Source organism: Grampus griseus (genome assembly GCF_964374135.1).
Source record: "Grampus griseus genome assembly, chromosome: 16".
Lineage (NCBI taxonomy): Eukaryota > Metazoa > Chordata > Mammalia > Artiodactyla > Delphinidae > Grampus > Grampus griseus.
Window position 1 is genome coordinate 34,533,872 of NC_139010.1, and position 17,057 is coordinate 34,550,928.

At 38.0% G+C, this 17,057-nt stretch overlaps 1 protein-coding gene across 7 annotated transcripts in view; it reads left to right on the forward strand.

The window, feature by feature from the left end:
• NRG3 (neuregulin 3) overlaps nt 1–17,057 on the forward strand; it is a gene marked incomplete at both ends in the record, with an annotated part of 1,059,148 nt that overhangs the window by 478,892 nt on the left and 563,199 nt on the right. For all 7 annotated transcript variants that reach the window (XM_082673011.1, XM_082673008.1, XM_082673012.1 and 4 more), the window contains one exon: nt 3,313–3,442. In XM_082673011.1, the coding sequence (XP_082529137.1) occupies nt 3,313–3,442 (130 nt within the window). The remainder of the gene's footprint in view (nt 1–3,312; nt 3,443–17,057) is intronic.

The following is a 17,057-nucleotide window of genomic DNA, read 5'->3' on the forward strand; positions in this document are numbered from 1 at the left end:
ACAAAAGTGTGTAGGTGGTCTTAGGGTTAGTATAGCAGCCTAGTGATTTCATTAAGGAATTTTTCTATATTTCCACTTACATATTTGGCATGATGCCTTACAAGTGTAAAATTTCACCTCATGGTGAATTTTATTTACCTTTCCCAACACCTCTGTGATTTTAGGTGAGTAGTGCTATATGGGTACTATATAGTGAAATGCATGGGTAAATTCTTAAGATTTCAAATTTATTAATAACTGCATTTTATTTATCTATAGAAGAATCAGGACTAATATTCTGTTGTGTACTGAATCAAGTTACTTAAAATATTTAATAAGGATGTTCTCTTAGAATTTCATCAAGTCATTGTGAGGGGTAAGCATGTGGATCTTAAATCAATTTTGGGATTCTCTAAGCTATGGAAATAGAAAACGTGAGGGCGTGTTAGACTTGACATCTCTGTACTCCCCCACCTTGGGCCTTTGCAGAGGCGTTTTACTTGGTTCTGATCCTGTGTATTGTGCTGATGGATGGTAAAGCGATGGAGAAAGTGGTTGGTAGGATAGGGCGGTAACCACCAGAGACAGTTGTCAGATGGAAACTAATTGATTGTGATTGCTTTGCCATTGTATTGCTCTTGGAGTCTGCAGCTTGTTAAAACCACTGATTATAAAATAAGGATGTCCCTTTTTATGCTGTAGTTTATGTTAATGAAAAGCTGTTTTTAGAGGAATGATCAGTGAATATCAATAAATGGATAATAAGAAACTAAAGGAAAACTTAACTGATCATGAATTAATATACTTCAGAGGTCAGAGTAGTAGTCAACTGTGTGGTGGTTCATATTGAATTTTTGGCTCAGGGCTCTTGAATTTTAAATATTTCCCATAGAAAGAGAGATTGAGTCTGTGTAACTATTTGTCACATACTGTCTTGAATAACAAATCTTCCCTGTAGAGGAGATCTTCTGGAAAACAAACAAACAAACAAAAAATGTGTCTGTTTTGCAGAGCCTTTATTTCATGCCAAAGTATTAACAGGCAAATATTTTGAAGTAGAAAAAATGAGTTCCCATTGTATGATCAAGAAAGAGAAGATTAGAAGTGGATTTTTCAATGCTCACAGTATATGAATAGCATATGAGTAGGGTCTGTGTGAATCTGAAGGCAATGTGATTATTTTGCAATATTTATCAATATTAAAATGACTATACTAAAATGATAACATTAATGTGAAAGTTATGTCTAACTTTTTATTGTAAGATATACATTAACTTTTAGATGATTATAATGATATCTTTAATGATCATATCTTTCATCAATGGTGTTTAAACTTCAGTGATGTTAGAGTTATCATATTTTATTTTAATTGGGGCATAGTTGTTTTACAATGTTGTGTTAGTTTCTGCTGTACAGTGGAGTTCCCTGTGCTCTACAGCAGGTTCTTATTAGTTATCTGTTTTATACATATTAGTGTATATATGTCAATCCCGGTCTCCCAGTTCATCCCACCCCCACCCCCTGCTTCCCCCCCCCACCTTGAGTTATCAGATCTATTGCAGACATTTTTACTGAGCACCAATTCTGATTAAGGCTCAACCTCTGACCTCAAGGAACTTACAGACTAAAACAGATAAAGGTGTAAACAAATGGTTACTTGCAGCATTGAATACAGTGATACAAGTAATAAAAGGTTCTGGAGGACACAAGGGGAAGATGACATAAGCTCTGAAGAATTGCTGGATGTTATCCAGCAAAGAAAAAGATGGTCCAGGAAGAAGGATCAGTATGATGGTTCCTGGTATTGGGGAAATAGGATGATAGTTGGAAATGAAGTTGTGTGTTTTAGGATGCAAGATGAGGCTAGACAGGCAAAATTCTACCTGGTCTATGTTTTTCTTAGCTCTACTTAGGAATTTGGAGTTCTTCCTATGGGAAAGGGGCCCATTGAGGCTTTCTAGGTTTGGGGAGAACATGAGTGAATTTTCTTTCTGGATAATAACTCTCCCCTCCATTCGGATGGTGGGTAGGAAGAGCCTCATTGTGACCTCCATTTAGTAAACTGGTACAGTGGCCCATGCTGTGGAACATTATTATTAATCTATATCCACGTAAAGGAAATAAAAAGAGCTTACATGCTGAATCATGTATCCATCTTTGGCTTTTTAAATATATGTTTCTTGAATAGTGCAATGAAATTGGTGCTAATATTTTAGTTGCTTAAAACTCTGAAAGAAGAATGTCTACATGTTATAATAGATTTTTCATCTAGTAGAGCGTATATGCTTATTATTAGTTTCATATTTAGGAAGCTGATATGGATATATAACTTAATTTAAAAAAGTGATTATGATTTAAAAAACACATGTTTAAGAGAATGCTAAAAAATGACAGTAATTTAGTCGTGTTAAATATTTACCAGAATCATTCCTCACATTTGAGATTCTGTTTCAGCATTTGGAACATTTGCATTTTAATTACATAATAAAAGGAAAAAATGAAAGAATAATTGGCTTAGCTATTAGCGAATTAACAGCCATAACTTAAAAAAGATAAAAACACACACACACACAGAAACTGACATTGGTTTCCATAGAAGAGTTACAGTATATGTACGTTGATCAGATATTTAATGACGTTTGACAACAGTTACGGGAAGAGAATGTTGTTTCAATCCTTTAATACAACATGTTGCTTAACACTGCAATTAATGAAAGTTGAGATATTTGACTGTAGGGTCATTCAACTTTTACTGGTAATGTGTCCTCTAATGGGACCTGCCTAGAGTGATTCCAATTGTTAAAATCTTGTGGAGAAATAAGACAGTTGGATCCAGTAGTTGTCTTAGTCCTAGCTGCTATAACAGAATACCATGGACTGGGTGGCTTAAAAACAACAGAAATTTATTTCTCACAGTTCTGGGTGCCGGGAAGCCTAAGATCAAGGTGCCTGTGGATTCAGTGTCTGGTTAGGACTTCCTAGTTCATAGAGGGCTATTTTCTTGCTGTGTCTTCATATGACTAGAATGGGTGAGGGAGCTCTCTAGGGTCTCTTTTATAAGGGTATTAATCCCACTCATGACCCAAAGGCCCCACCTCCTAATACCATCACATTGGGGGTTAGGTTTCAATCTATGAATTCTGGGGGGACGCAAACATTCAGTCTATAAAATGGTCATATCCAGTTGTGTTTTTTCAGTACAGTGAAGGTTCCATCCTGTCTGGCTGGAGTCAGTAGCCATAAGAAGGTCTCAGTGCACAGGTCCAGCCCAATGACAGGAGCTGGTGGTGTCAGAATGAACTTCTGACAGCCTTTCTCTGTGTTTCTCAACAGATACGACGACATATTCCACGGAGCGGTCTGAGCACTTCAAACCCTGCCGAGACAAGGACCTTGCCTACTGTCTCAATGATGGCGAGTGCTTTGTGATTGAAACCTTGACTGGGTCCCATAAACACTGTCGGTAAGTCACTGCGGCGACTGGCACTGAGGGCAGGTCCTCAGAGAGGCCTGGAGGTGGAAGGGGGTGCTGAGCTCCAGGAATATGCAATGTGATACATGTAGTCCAGTGTTTGAATAGCAGAATCAATAGTTTTAATGTGGGAAGGAACAAGGCTGGTATCTTTAGTATTTGAGGAAGGAAAACTGAATTAAATTAGACAAGATGTTTCACCTGATTAAGTAAAGGAAGGTTTACTTTTATATGTAACGACTTAATAGAAATAATTATTTACTCACTTTAGAAGCCTGTATTTTTGGTGTGGGATTTAGGCACATATACTCAGAAATAATCTCTTCCTGCAGACCTACAGGTTGTGGCGTGGCAAGGAAACTGCTCAGCTAAGATCTAGAGTCTCAATGTTTACTGTGAACCAAACCCCAGAGACTGTAACTGTGTCCAAAGGAAACTGCATCTTATTTCGATTCTGCCCTCGTTTATTAATTTCAGTCCTTTTTTTTTTTTTAAACACCTCTGATGATGAAATACTCTCCGGCAAGGTGTTGTAAATGAAATCATAGTCCTGTTATAGTCTAGGTAGAGAACAGGGAAAATTCCCAGTGGAGATCAAGAAGGTGTTTAATGGGTTTTTAGAAACAAAAGGTTAGATAACTGCTAAAAATAAAAACAAGTGGAGGTAGATAGTGGTCTTGTAGACACTGTAGCTTTAAGGCTCCGTAGCAGAATCAAATTAGCATCTAAAAAATATTTCCCACCAAGCTTTTATTTCCAGCGCTACCCTGGTAATTTGTTTTTCCTTGCAATTGTATATGCTTCAGTGATCATATATATCTACACCCCTTTCCTTCTCTTTATTTACTCTTCTCATATGACACAGTTATTAAATTAATTATTCCGAATCATGAAGCATGGAAAATTATGACTTTCTTCTCTCGCTCTTGCTATTATAAAACTTTATTCCATGTTGTTTTATTAAGATGGCACAGAGAAATGTGCCTTATAGTTATGAACTTAGAATGTGTCAGCAAATCCTGCCTGGCTCCACAGGCTAGCTTCAGTTCACAGTGGACAGTGACACAGGTTTGGAAGAGCTGATCAGATAGTGGCCGATCTCCGTGAGAGCCACTGTGTATCCCGTCGCCTTGCATCACCCTTGACATGGTGGCTTTCATGTGACTTGGGCAGTGCCGTTACATTGACTTCATTTACAAAAGTCACCACCCATTTCTGTCCTCTGAAAACCTGAGTTGGGGATCAAGGGCAGTGGGAATGGTTCCTCCCCCACATTTCTCTGTTCTTGTTATGTTTATTAGATCAATGCAGACACAGGTAGAAAGCACACAGGTAGAAAGCACGCAGGTGACTTGAAGACCTCAAGGGAAAAGCCAAGAATGAGGTACCATTTCAAAGCACGAAGTGCATCCATGCTCTTATTGGTGATCAGCTATGTGTTAATGTTACTTTTGTCAGTCTAGTGGCGTCATATGTGGAAGTGGGCAGTGCCGTCAAATAGGTTTGAATTTATAATTGATGAAGGGATGAATCAGAAGCCTTACCTAAAGCAGTGACTTTTGCGATGGTGTTTTACCCCAGGGAAGTTTCAACTCAGGCCCCACCACTATACGCAGGCAGGTCTGATTCATCATTTCAAAAACTGAGAATGTTGAAAAAACAAAAGAATTCCTATTTGTTTTTAACATACAGCCTCACTATAGTCTCTGTTAAGTTCACAGGTGTATTAGTTTGCTAGGACTGCTGTAACATAGCCCTGCAGATTGGGTGGTGTAAACAACAGAAATATATTTGATCACAGTTTGGGAGTCTAGAAGTCTGAGATCAAGGTGTTGGCAGGGTTGTTTCCTTCTGAGGGCCACAAGGCAAGGATCCCTTTCAGGCCTCTCTCCTTGGCTTGAGGGTGGCCATCTTCTCCCTGTGTCTTTTCATTTTCTTTCCTCTGTACAAGTCTTTATTCAAATTTCCTTTTCTTAAAAGGGCACCTGTCATACTGGATTAAGGTCCACCCTAATGACCCTGTTTTAACTTGATTGCATCTCTAAAGACTCTTTCTCTAAATATGGTCACATTCTGAGGTACTGGAGGTTAGCACTTCAACATTGGTTATTTGGGAGACACAATCCAGTCTATGACAGTAGATCTCAGGTCCAGAAAGATAATTCTTTTCTTTTGCACATATGTACATGTCTGATTTTTTTTTTAACATAGACAAGCAGAGATATATCTATGTTTTGGCTGGAATGATGTACATGTATAATAATTTGGGCCTGTCTTCATAGTTCATGCATATTTCAGCACAGACAACCTTTTATTTATTTAACATAGAGTCACAACATAGCTAATCATGACAAAAGACCAGCCTAGACAGAACTGGAACTCCAGTAGGTTAATAAGTGCATATAAATCTCCTACTAGTGCATACGAAGAAATCACACATTGCGTGTGTCAGCTATTCATCTCCCAGGCTTTGCTGTGAATAAAAGGCTTACCATTTGTTCTTGCATCAGCCACTTGTAAGAATTCCAGTGTAGTTATTAATAATGTGCCATTTTATACAGTACTCTATTTAAATAGTATGTTTCATTTATTCTCCTCCATTCGACAAATGTTTATTGAACATCTCCTATCACAAAGATACTGTTGAATAAATACATACAGATATGAACTTAGGAATTAAATGGCACTGCGCTTTGTAATGCACTTGGAGTAAGTGAAATACTTCATCTCCAGGAAATCAGGAAAACAAGGGAAATGACTTTCGTGTGATTGGCATGCTACCAGGGCTATCCTTCTGATGCATTACTAACTGGATTCTGTTGCAAGTTAAATAAACCACAAGTTAATAGATCAGAGCAGCAATATTAAGGGGTGTACCTGAATTTAGCTCATTAAATAGTTTGCTTTTTACATGTCTCCAAAGATTAAACATTCAAATCTGAGAGAAGTTAAGATTATATATATATATTTTTAGTATTTTAAAAATAAATTGCAATCCAATTGTGAATTGGATCAAGATATCTTTTCCATGTTGTGAAAAATCGATCATGCTGAAATGCTTATGTTTCCTTGCCGAGGAAGAATAGTAACAAAGCTACCTAGATCGTCCCTGATAGAGATCCTGAGAGTGTATGCCCCAAAATGTTAAAAGTGCAAATCTTGGGATAAGGGAGGGAGGTTTCATGGTTTTCTGTTGTTATTTTCTCACTCTGTAGTGCATTTTCAGATCTTTCAAAAGACTGTTTATGGTGAGAATGGAAATTATAGAGCAAGCTGATGAAAATTTAAGAGGAATACCAAGATCATAAAAATAACTGGATAGATTTTAAAGAATAACAAATAGGCAAACTTGGTGTTGCTAAATTTACAATATAATCATTGATTATTGGTTGACTGATTAGGAAACATAGAACCTGGTATGTTGTGGAACTTAGTGTAGAATAAGGAGAGATTCATAAATCGGGGAAAATGAGAGTCTGGTTGTTTGATAAACTTGGTTGACTGTTAGGTAAAACAAAGTTGGAGTTTTACCTCTTCCTTATATACCAAAAGTTGTTCTTAATGAATTTAAGAGTTAATGTAACAAATAAAGTATTAGGGGAAGCAGTAAATAACATGTTTCTTTACATCAGCAATTGAAAGGACCTTTTGAGCAAAAAGCAATGAAAGGAAAAATTAACAGCCTTGACACAACATTGCTTTTTTGATCTGAATATCATAAATCAGAAACAAAATCGAAAGACAGATAAAGTGTCAGTAAACTGTACAACAAATATGGCAAAGAATTGATATTCTGAAGAAGTCATATAGATCAATAAGAGTAACACTAAAATTAAATCTCAATAGGAAAATGGGCAAAAGAGAGGAACATCCTCTTCCCTTGAAAAGGAATCCAAGTAACCCGTAAGCATGAAAAATACTCAGCCTCACAAAAAAATGCAAATTAACTTTTTTTGTTTGCCTATCATATGTAATGATTTTAAAAAGCAGATAGTTTCGTGAGGGTGCAGTAAAAAACACTGTCTTATTCACTACTTGAGGGAGCGTATTTTGTTAAACATCTTCTGTAGGTGATGTTTCAACATCTTTGAATTCTTTCTAAGAATTCAGCCTACAGAGCTGTATATGTAGATTTATTTTTAAGGATGTTTACCACAGGATTTGTAACAGCAAAACAAACGAACGAAGAATACCTGAATTTAGATGTCTATATAAATTAGAATATATCTACACCTTGGATGAATTCAACGTAACTGGAATTTTCAAAATTTTAAGGATGTGAAAATGCTCATTATATCATATTATGTAGAAAAATCAGAATATAAAATTGTAAAGTTGAACATATGATAGCAATCCAGTTCTGAGAAAAAGCTGAATAAAAAGGCTAATCGGATTTACAGCTATTGTCTTCTTTGAACCTTATGAGTTTTCCAAGATCACTACATTGTACATGTATTTCATTTATGTAACATCTGGTTAAGACGCTTGACCCCTGCTTCTCATCTTTCCATTGAGAAAGATAGCGTCCCTGTCTCTGTTAAATCAAGGTCATTATAATTCACTATTATTAGGCTGATAAGAGGACTTGCAATTAAGCCATTCCAGATTAAACACTATCAAGCCCATTAGAATGTGCCTGTTCCTTTTATTAAAAAATCATTTATGCTCTTTATAATAATGATTTTCCATGCTGAATTCATGTGTTTTGAAACAAAAAAAATGGATTGAGTAATAGGAAGGTACATCCTACAGAAATGAAGCTGGGTAGGGAAGGAAAGCAAATCACTAGAAACTCCTTGAATCAAAATATCCTGAATAAAAGCAGGATATTCTTTACTATATTTATTTTTATGCCATTTCTAGAAATTTTAAGAACTTTGGGAATCGTGCTATTTGTAGCATATTTCACTAGAGTTGAAAGAGGTAGCCAGTTGTAACTGAAAAGATTGCTAGGCATTTAAATGGGCCAAGTGTGTTTTCAGGCCAAATTAAGTGAAAAGGATGTATCTCTTCTGAATTGAAGTTCATTAAATGTTGTACCAGCCTTGCTGCAAAAATGGATTTTCAAAACTTTGGAAAGGATAGCATTTGAGCTGAATATGACCTGTGGTGATCATTTTGGAAATCTATCAGGCAGTTCATTTGAAGATGCTTGGATCACTTGAAATATGGAACTGCTGGAAAAACAGGCAAACAGTCCAATAGCAACCACTGCCTGAGGCAGTACTTCCATAAAGCGGCTGATGGACTGTGCAGCTAGCTGGGTAAAATGCTCGTAGGAGTTGGTGAGTGGAAGGTGGGTAGCATTCGAAAGGGGAGGAGAGCCCTACCAGGAACTGCTGTTAATCACTGTGTCTAGTTCTGCTTCAGTAGGTTTTGAAATCAAAGTTTCCATGTTTAAGAGACTTGATTGGGCACGATGTAACAATATCCCTATGATATACCGTATAAAATTACAGGACATCCCTGTCAGTGCTTTGCTCCATCACTTTGGAGGTCCATTAGCTCTTCCACTTAAGGCGGGTCCTCTTTATCCAAAGCTTCTCCAGTAAGTGCTCTGAGAGCGGCCACTAATGACTTCCTGTGGTTGTAGCAAGTCGGGGTGGAAATGGGGTTTTGGCAGAAGTCCCTGAGCTCCATTGACGGCAGAGGGTGGATGATGAAACGTCTATAACTCCAAGCGTAGTGTCAGAATCTCTGTAGAGTGGAATTGAATAGCAGGGTAAGAGTCTCAGAAGAATTTTCAAGTTCATCTGATAATTGTTCATGAGAATGTTTGCTGCAGCCCAGATGTAATTTGAGTAATGTGCAACAGCTATGTTCATACCAGGAGGTCTACTGACTGCCCTTGAGAAGAAGTGAGCCAGATTATAACCATCTTTTTCTGCTCTGTGGATGAAGTTCGTCAAAATCGTCTTATTAACTCAGAAAGCAAACAACACAGTGAACATAATTGGGCAACTTCATGACACTTAGGCAGTGGTTTACTTCTTCTGGTTTAAATTGGTTGCATTCCACCCGAGCTGGTTTTTCTTAGAGGGCTACTGAAATATCAAAGGACTGGGAAAGCACATTTGATAAAGAATAATAACATATCTTTTAGTTAATGGTGAAAGGTTTCTTAACCTTATTTCAATGTTTTCTAACTGGATTGGCAGCTCTCCTTGAGGCATGAAATGGTGTTTCTTGAGGTAGTTGTCATGATTTGGGTTTTTTTTGTTGTATCGAAGAATTGATATATGTTTGTGATTTTAAATCGCTTCTTTATATGATTTGGGGTAAGAGGTACATGAGGTAAATGTGGGTGTTCGAGATGAAAAGACTTGAGTTAAAAACTCTACTCGGCTTTATACTGGCTATGTGAGTTTTTTGGCAAGTGATTTAATCAGAACCTTCAGTCCTGTGTTTAAAAAAAGAGAGAGAGAGCCAGCCAGACACACTAATACCTGCCCTACAATGTTGATGCAAGAATTGAAAGCAGCAACATATAGAAAAATTCTAAATGTATAATAGACAGTATGTATAATAGTTCTTTCCTCTTCCTCCCTTCTGCTCATATTGGAAACCTAACAAAAGCATGTGTGCTGGAATCCTGTGAGAGAAATTGAGTGGGTATCATCTCTCTATTTAATTAGGCGACTTAGGCTTAAAAGGGGTAAGATCAGTTGACTTGTGCCAGGGCTTCAAGCTGGGTACTCAGAGTTTCCCAGCACACAGAATTCAGCTTTGACCCACCAGTGGAAGTTAAAGAAAACTCACCCGGAAACTTATTTAAAAACACAATAATACCTGATCATGGGCGAGAACACTTTTCAGAATCAAGGATCATTGTAGCTCTTCAAGCAGCAAGTTTAGGAGCAAAGCAGGAACAAGAAGCCACCTTTGGTTAGGGGAATTCTCCCTGTTGACAATTTGTGAAGAGAGGAATCCCCTCTTACTCTTCAGTCCATGCAGGCTGAGGGCCCTTCAGGTATCTACTCTACGGCAATGCTGGTTCTGCCACCCCGGGCACCTTCCTGCATGCAGGGGTCACAGTCCTGTTATGGCAGGGACAGTCTGGGAGCTTGCACACACAGTCAGAATGCTGTGATTGCATATGCTGCAGTTTGAGTGGAATAGAGATTATTTTTACCAAGTTTATTTAAACAACTAAGAACATATATCCATAAATATCATTTTAGATAGTGATGGTCTTTTTGTATAGATGTATAGTTTTTTTGTATAGTACTAACTGTGGTCCCACAGACCCTGCTGGGCAGGTTCCTCAGGCAAACATTCCAGTGAAAACCTTCTCAGGTCAGAACAATGATGGGTCAGATGTTCTGCCTCATCTTCTGTCGCAGTGAGGGAGTTTGCAGCGCTCTGCCACACTCTGTCTACTATTGAAAGTTCTCTTGCTCTAGCCTCAGTTTTAGAGCATTGGGCAGCATTTCACATTCCTGAGGATGGTATTTCTTTCCAATTAACTTTGGTCTGGGCGTCTTTTAAAAAATATAAAAGATGATTTAAGGACCTGATCACATTGTCTCTGTATATACCAAAATGTCAGTCTTTGTGTACTCTGATCATTATACTCCCCAAATGCAAGAGCATCGGCAAATCTACCTGATAGAATAAACTCAGGGAATGTCTCTATGGTGCTTCCTGTGTGTCAGGCACCCATAGCAGCCCTGGAGAGAGCTTAGTAATGACTGAGGCCAAGGGCATTTCTCAGGTTATACAGCGATGGACCCAGGACTCAGACTAAGCAGGCTGACTCCAGGGTCTATGCACTTAACCTCTCCACTAACATCTTTCCTTTAAAATCCTAGTGGTCCAGGAATCCTAAAATCCCAACTGCTTAAAAATAAAACATATAAACTCTGGTTATCTTTCAAGATACCACAGTATTGGTTAAATATATACATATATTTATAATTATGTATAAGTGATATATACATATTTAAATTCCCCAACATATTATAATCTGAGTGACCATATAGATTGTCTTCCAAACCCAAAAATGTTTGAGATGTAATGGACAGTTTTAATAATTTCTTCTGTAAAATAAGCATAGACCAAGAATGCCCTGAGCTAAATAGGGTCTATTATTGCTCTAATTTTAATTTAGACAAAACTCAATTTCCTAGAAAAGCAGACCATCATTTGCTATATGTATGCTATGTGTTTTTCGTGGTATAAATGTCACAATATTACACAACCTCTGTATTATTCCCAGTTTCCCCCAGTCAGCTGAGAGCTCCCTGAGTCACTAAGTACCTGCAGGGTCTGGATAAGAAGGCAGAGCAGGGTCTCGCCACTGTACCCCAAATCTGTGTAAGTACACGCCAACATCCAATTAGTGTTCTCTTCAGTTACCAATATGCCTAGCTATTATTTGTGAAAACTAAAAAAAATTGATGGGAGAACCAAGCCCTCCTTGTTTTACAGAAAATAGTGTTTCTGAAGTTTATCTTGGATTGCATCTCTAACTCTGTTTAACTTTTTATAATTACAACTATTCTGGTGGTTTTATGAATATCACGAAAACAGCTTGCAGCAAAAAATCAATCCTATATACACCCAAGTGCACACACACACAGTGTACATACATGCTATACTTACTGGGTAGTCAGTGCAGGGTACTGAGATTCAATAGCAGACAAAACAAAATGGTTCCTTCCTTTACAGAACATTCTGTTAGTTGGAGCACCAAGCATCGACACAGTCTAGCATTACAGGATGCCCTGATGGGCAAATGCTGACAGTCCCTGGGCACCAAAACTCATACTTGGGATAATAAGGAAATCCTTACCAGACTGGTAAACTTGGAGGAAATAACTTCAGCAAGTACATATACATACAATCCCCCCTTGCAAATTAAAACAAAAACAAGAAATCAAAGATAAAATTAAAATAAGGAATAGGAAAAAAATGAAAGTAGTAAACATGAGTTGAGGAATATCTTGTTTGGAGATATATGTCATATTTGAGTGATATAGAATGTGTTTTTAGATATATATATGCCATATGTGAGTGGTATAAGATTTAGTCCTACATACACTAAAAAATAAATGTCAGTTTTATACATTAATCCCATCATTCCACCAATATTTGTTAAGCATATTCAATGTTTCAGGTCCAGGTGGTAGGAATATAGTGATGAATGTTCTCAGAAAAAAATCATAAGAAAACAGTTAAGGGCATTTTCTAGTTCAATTCAGTGTGACAAGTTCTGTGATGTGTATCATCCAGTCTATTTGAACTATATGTGCATAGCTCATATCTGCATAGAAGAATCCAAAACCCAATGGTCCTGAAGCCAGGGAGAGCTTCTGAGAGGAAGTAACATATGAATTTGCATTTGGAAAGATAAGAGCCTACTCATTTCTTATTTTGAAGCCTGCTCTTGGCTTGCCAACAAAGGCATGGAGAGTTGAGCTGTTATTGGGAAAAATTCCCTTCAAACCACGAGGAGGAGATTTAAAATTATTTTAGATGCAATTAAGAATAATCAGTTTCATATCATAAATTCTTTATGCAATTGGTCACTTCTTTTCTGAATTATTTCCTTGAGTTATTTCCTCTCTTGTGTCCAGGTAGTTCTCAAAAATATATCAAGGCATGATGACATTTTAAATTCCATTCCCTCAAACTCAGAATTTTTATGGTTAGTGAAAAGAGCAGACAAGAGTATGGTTTTTCAAACTTAATACGTGTCACATTGTTTAAATTATGAAATCAAGATTCATTATTTTTATCCAAAATTAATTTATGATTTGTATCTACATATATTTGAAATATTTGCAGACTATTTAATAGCTACAATCTAAAAATCAATTTATTAACATCTTAGGTATAAGCAATGATTTTCCAGCACTACAATTTTCCTGACAAATTAAACACATCCGTTCAAGGATGCCTTGACCATGATCATTGTTGAATTATTCAGGGAAAATGTAAGGAAATTACATTTAAAGTTACTTACTGTCATGTTCAAGTAAAATGTCCTACATTTTCCCAATTTAAAAAGTATTTCTTTTCTCTAGGAGAGCTGTGAGGCTCACAGGAGGTCAAAGTAAGGTAGACATGTAGGGTTTCCCTTATAATGAGTCAGGTAGCATTTTGGCATAAACAGTGACACTTATATAAGGCAGAAACCAGAAGAAGAAAGGTCGTGAGAGTTCCTCAAATGGGGCAACTTTCTAGATGTTTAAAGACTAGTTTCTCATTTAAACACATCATAAATGCAGTTAGAGCTCCCATTGGGGAAAGGAGTTATCATTTCAACAGCAGACTTCATTAAACAAACAGGCCCCAGGCTTTGAGGCAGATGAGTGCTCCAAGACAGAAGTATGAAGAGACTAAAATGATGCCAAGAGGCCAGCATGCCCTGAGCCTGGCCTCCCTGGAGTCCTCTGACAGCACATTGATCCCAGTGACCCTGTACTCCTGAAGGGCAGAAATTCAATTAGGAACTCTCAGCTTTGAGTCCTGGGAAGGAGGGACATGTGCGTCGGGGGAGGCTCCACTGCTAGAGGAAAACCATTTTCCAGCAGTTATAAAGCAGAGGCTAATAATAGAACGATGGAGAATGAAAAACACTAAGTTGGAAAGAACTGGCAGAAAGGATGAGCTGTTAAGACATCAACTTTAAATAAGGTCATAATTTTGCTACACTTTGTGGCGTTCTCCTAGGCTAATTTACAGCCACAATTGAAGTCACGTGGGAGCCTTACTCTGTGACAAGGTCTGATTTTCAGTGCTCTGGAAAGCTCTTTTCTTTCTGCTTGGGTTAGCATATGTGAAAGAAATAATGATTGTTTTAATGATATTAAATAGTGGCTTTGACCTCTTCCCCCCACAAGCTAACCAAAACATTATCTGGATGTATGAAATGATTCATTTGTGAACAAAACTTGTGTTTCTATTATAATATTCCTGTTCACCTGCCTGACTCTCCCACTAGGCTGTGAGTTCATCTTTGCTTCTGGAACCTGCCACCTACTCAGTAAAAATAAATTTTATGAATGAAGAGAACCCTTGACAATACCTACCACCCGCATTTTTGAGAGGACAAATGTGAGGTGTTAATAGTGAGACAAAAATGCTAATAGCCATCTTCCATTTCACACTTACTAAGTGCAAGGCAGAAGTTTCCAGCCTTTGTACACTACTTCCTGATTGTCTGCCTAGTTCTCATGTTAAATATGCAAAAGAGCGTCCTATCCCCATTTGATGTCCAGAAGGAACCTTGGAGAGGGAAAGTAGCTGCTTCAAGGACATACAGCCAGTAGGTGGCAGGATTGAGCACCAATCTCAGTTCTGTTGGACTCAAGCTCTTGGTCTTCTAACCTTGTCAGGCTTAACACTGTTGTAAAATCATCAAGATTGAAGGTTAAAAACGTAGATTCTCAGCCTCCTCCTCTGAATTTTCCAGTTCAGGTCTTGAGACAGCCCCCAGGAAGCAATTGTGCATTCAGATGATTCCATTATGGAGACAAATTTGGGAAGCAGTGAATGAGATTTGTGTTTCTCAAACTTTAATGAGTGGGTGAATCCTCTGGAGATTTTGTTCAACTGAAAATTCATGTAGAGTAGGTCTGGGGTGAGGCCTGAGAGTCTGTATTTCTAATCATATCCCAGGTGATGCCCATGTTGCTGGCCCATGGGTCATACTTAGAGAAGTGAGGAACTAAATCAGTCGTGCTGCCTGGCACACGATGCAACCCTTACCCCTATCCCAGGGGGCTTTTCACAATTCTGCCACTACGATGCATCCTCCACCCATATGCAGCTCAGTAATTATTTCGGAGCAAGATTTTCTGCATATACTTGAGAATATGTCTGTGAAGCCTTGGAAGCCCTTATTTATCTCTACTAGTTAGCTTGTTAATTCATATATCTGCTAAACGAGAATTCCTGGGTACCAGCAACATGATGTCATCCTATGCCCATCCCATCCACAGCAGTTTTATAAGCCAGCACCTCATCAGGGGGATTTTATATACCACATCTCTGACTCATAGGTTTAGGCTAGACAATTAGTATTCTTCCCAAGGAGCAGAAGGTTCAAGTTGGGGGAAACTGTTCTCTGCAACATTCTGAGAAATGGATACAGCACGTGTTAAAAGTTGGCAATAATCCTATTTCCCCAGGAATTTAGTTCAACCAAGATAATTCATCTAAGGCTTTTAAAAAATATATTATTTTCAAACTAAGAAAGCCATCACATGTAAACATGACAAAATGCTAAGCAGGTTTTACAACGGAAGACTAAATTTTCAAAAGGACGGCTCTGATTTGTCAAAAATGATGATGTTCTAAATCTAGGCTCTGCTTCTTCCTCACCATGTGACATTTGGTAATATCTTACCTTCTGTGGATCTTAATTTCTTCATTGTAAAATAGCGTGATTGGAGATAATTTCTCAGGTCACTTCCAATTTTAAGATCGGGTGAAGAAACTGAGTGATCTCTTGCATTTTCACCTTTGTCAGTAAACATTACGTGTTTTACTGAATTTCTATCAAAGAAAAGCAGAAGGATTTCAGAAAGAGCAAATATTTCCAGAAGAAAACATAGCTATTCTGTCGTTTGAGGTACAAAAGATGAAATTCTAAATTAAGAAAGGCATGATTCTCGCAGAAGAGGCAGCACAAAGCAAACCTATTACTTACTGCTGCCAATGCTTTCCGCACTGGCGTGTCCATGTACTCACCTGTGAATTTTTTTAAAAATTCAGGACAAGAATAAAGACACAGACGTAGAGAATGGACTTGAGGACATGGGGAGGGGGAAGGGTAAGCTGGGACGAAGTGAGAGAGTGGCATGGACATATATACATTCCCAAATGTAAAATAGATAGCTAGTGGGAAGCAACCACATAGCACAGGGAGATCAGCTCGGTGCTTTGTGACCACCTAGAGGGGTAGGATAGGGAGGGTGGGAGGGAGGGAGACGCAAGAGGGAGGGGATATGGGGATATATGTATATGTATAGCTGATTCACTTTGTTATACAGCAGCAACTAACACACCATCATAAAGCAACTATACTCCAATAAAGATGTTAAAAAATAAAAAGAAAGGCTAATATAGGAGAGAAAAATAATGCCAACAAATTTGTCATGCTTCAAGCTAAAACTAAGGTTACAATATAAAAATTGAAAAGGCTGCATTGGTTAAGGTTGCTCTTGGATGCAAATTAAAATTTAACTAGAATGTATTAAAAAAAATACGGATTCTGATTCAATAGGTCAAGGGCGGGGCTAAAATTCTGCTTTTCTAAAAAGCCTCTGGATGCCGTGGTGTTGCCGGTTGTGGACCCGGCTTTGGGTAACAAAGCCCTATGCCCATGTGCTTCAACCTTAGCTGTGTGGTAGAATCACCCAGGGAGACCCAGCATTCACATGCCCAGGCCACATGTAGAACAAACACATCTGGATTTCTGTAAGTGGGACTTAAAAATCTATATTTTTAAAACTCCGATGGGCAGCCAACACTGAGAATCACTGATCTGTTTGCTGTCATAAGCCCTCTTCTTTGCTTCCCTGATCACTGACAACTTTGGGTTTATCAAAAACACTTTCACCGCGGTGTTAGTAGATTCAAGACAGGTACTTTACCC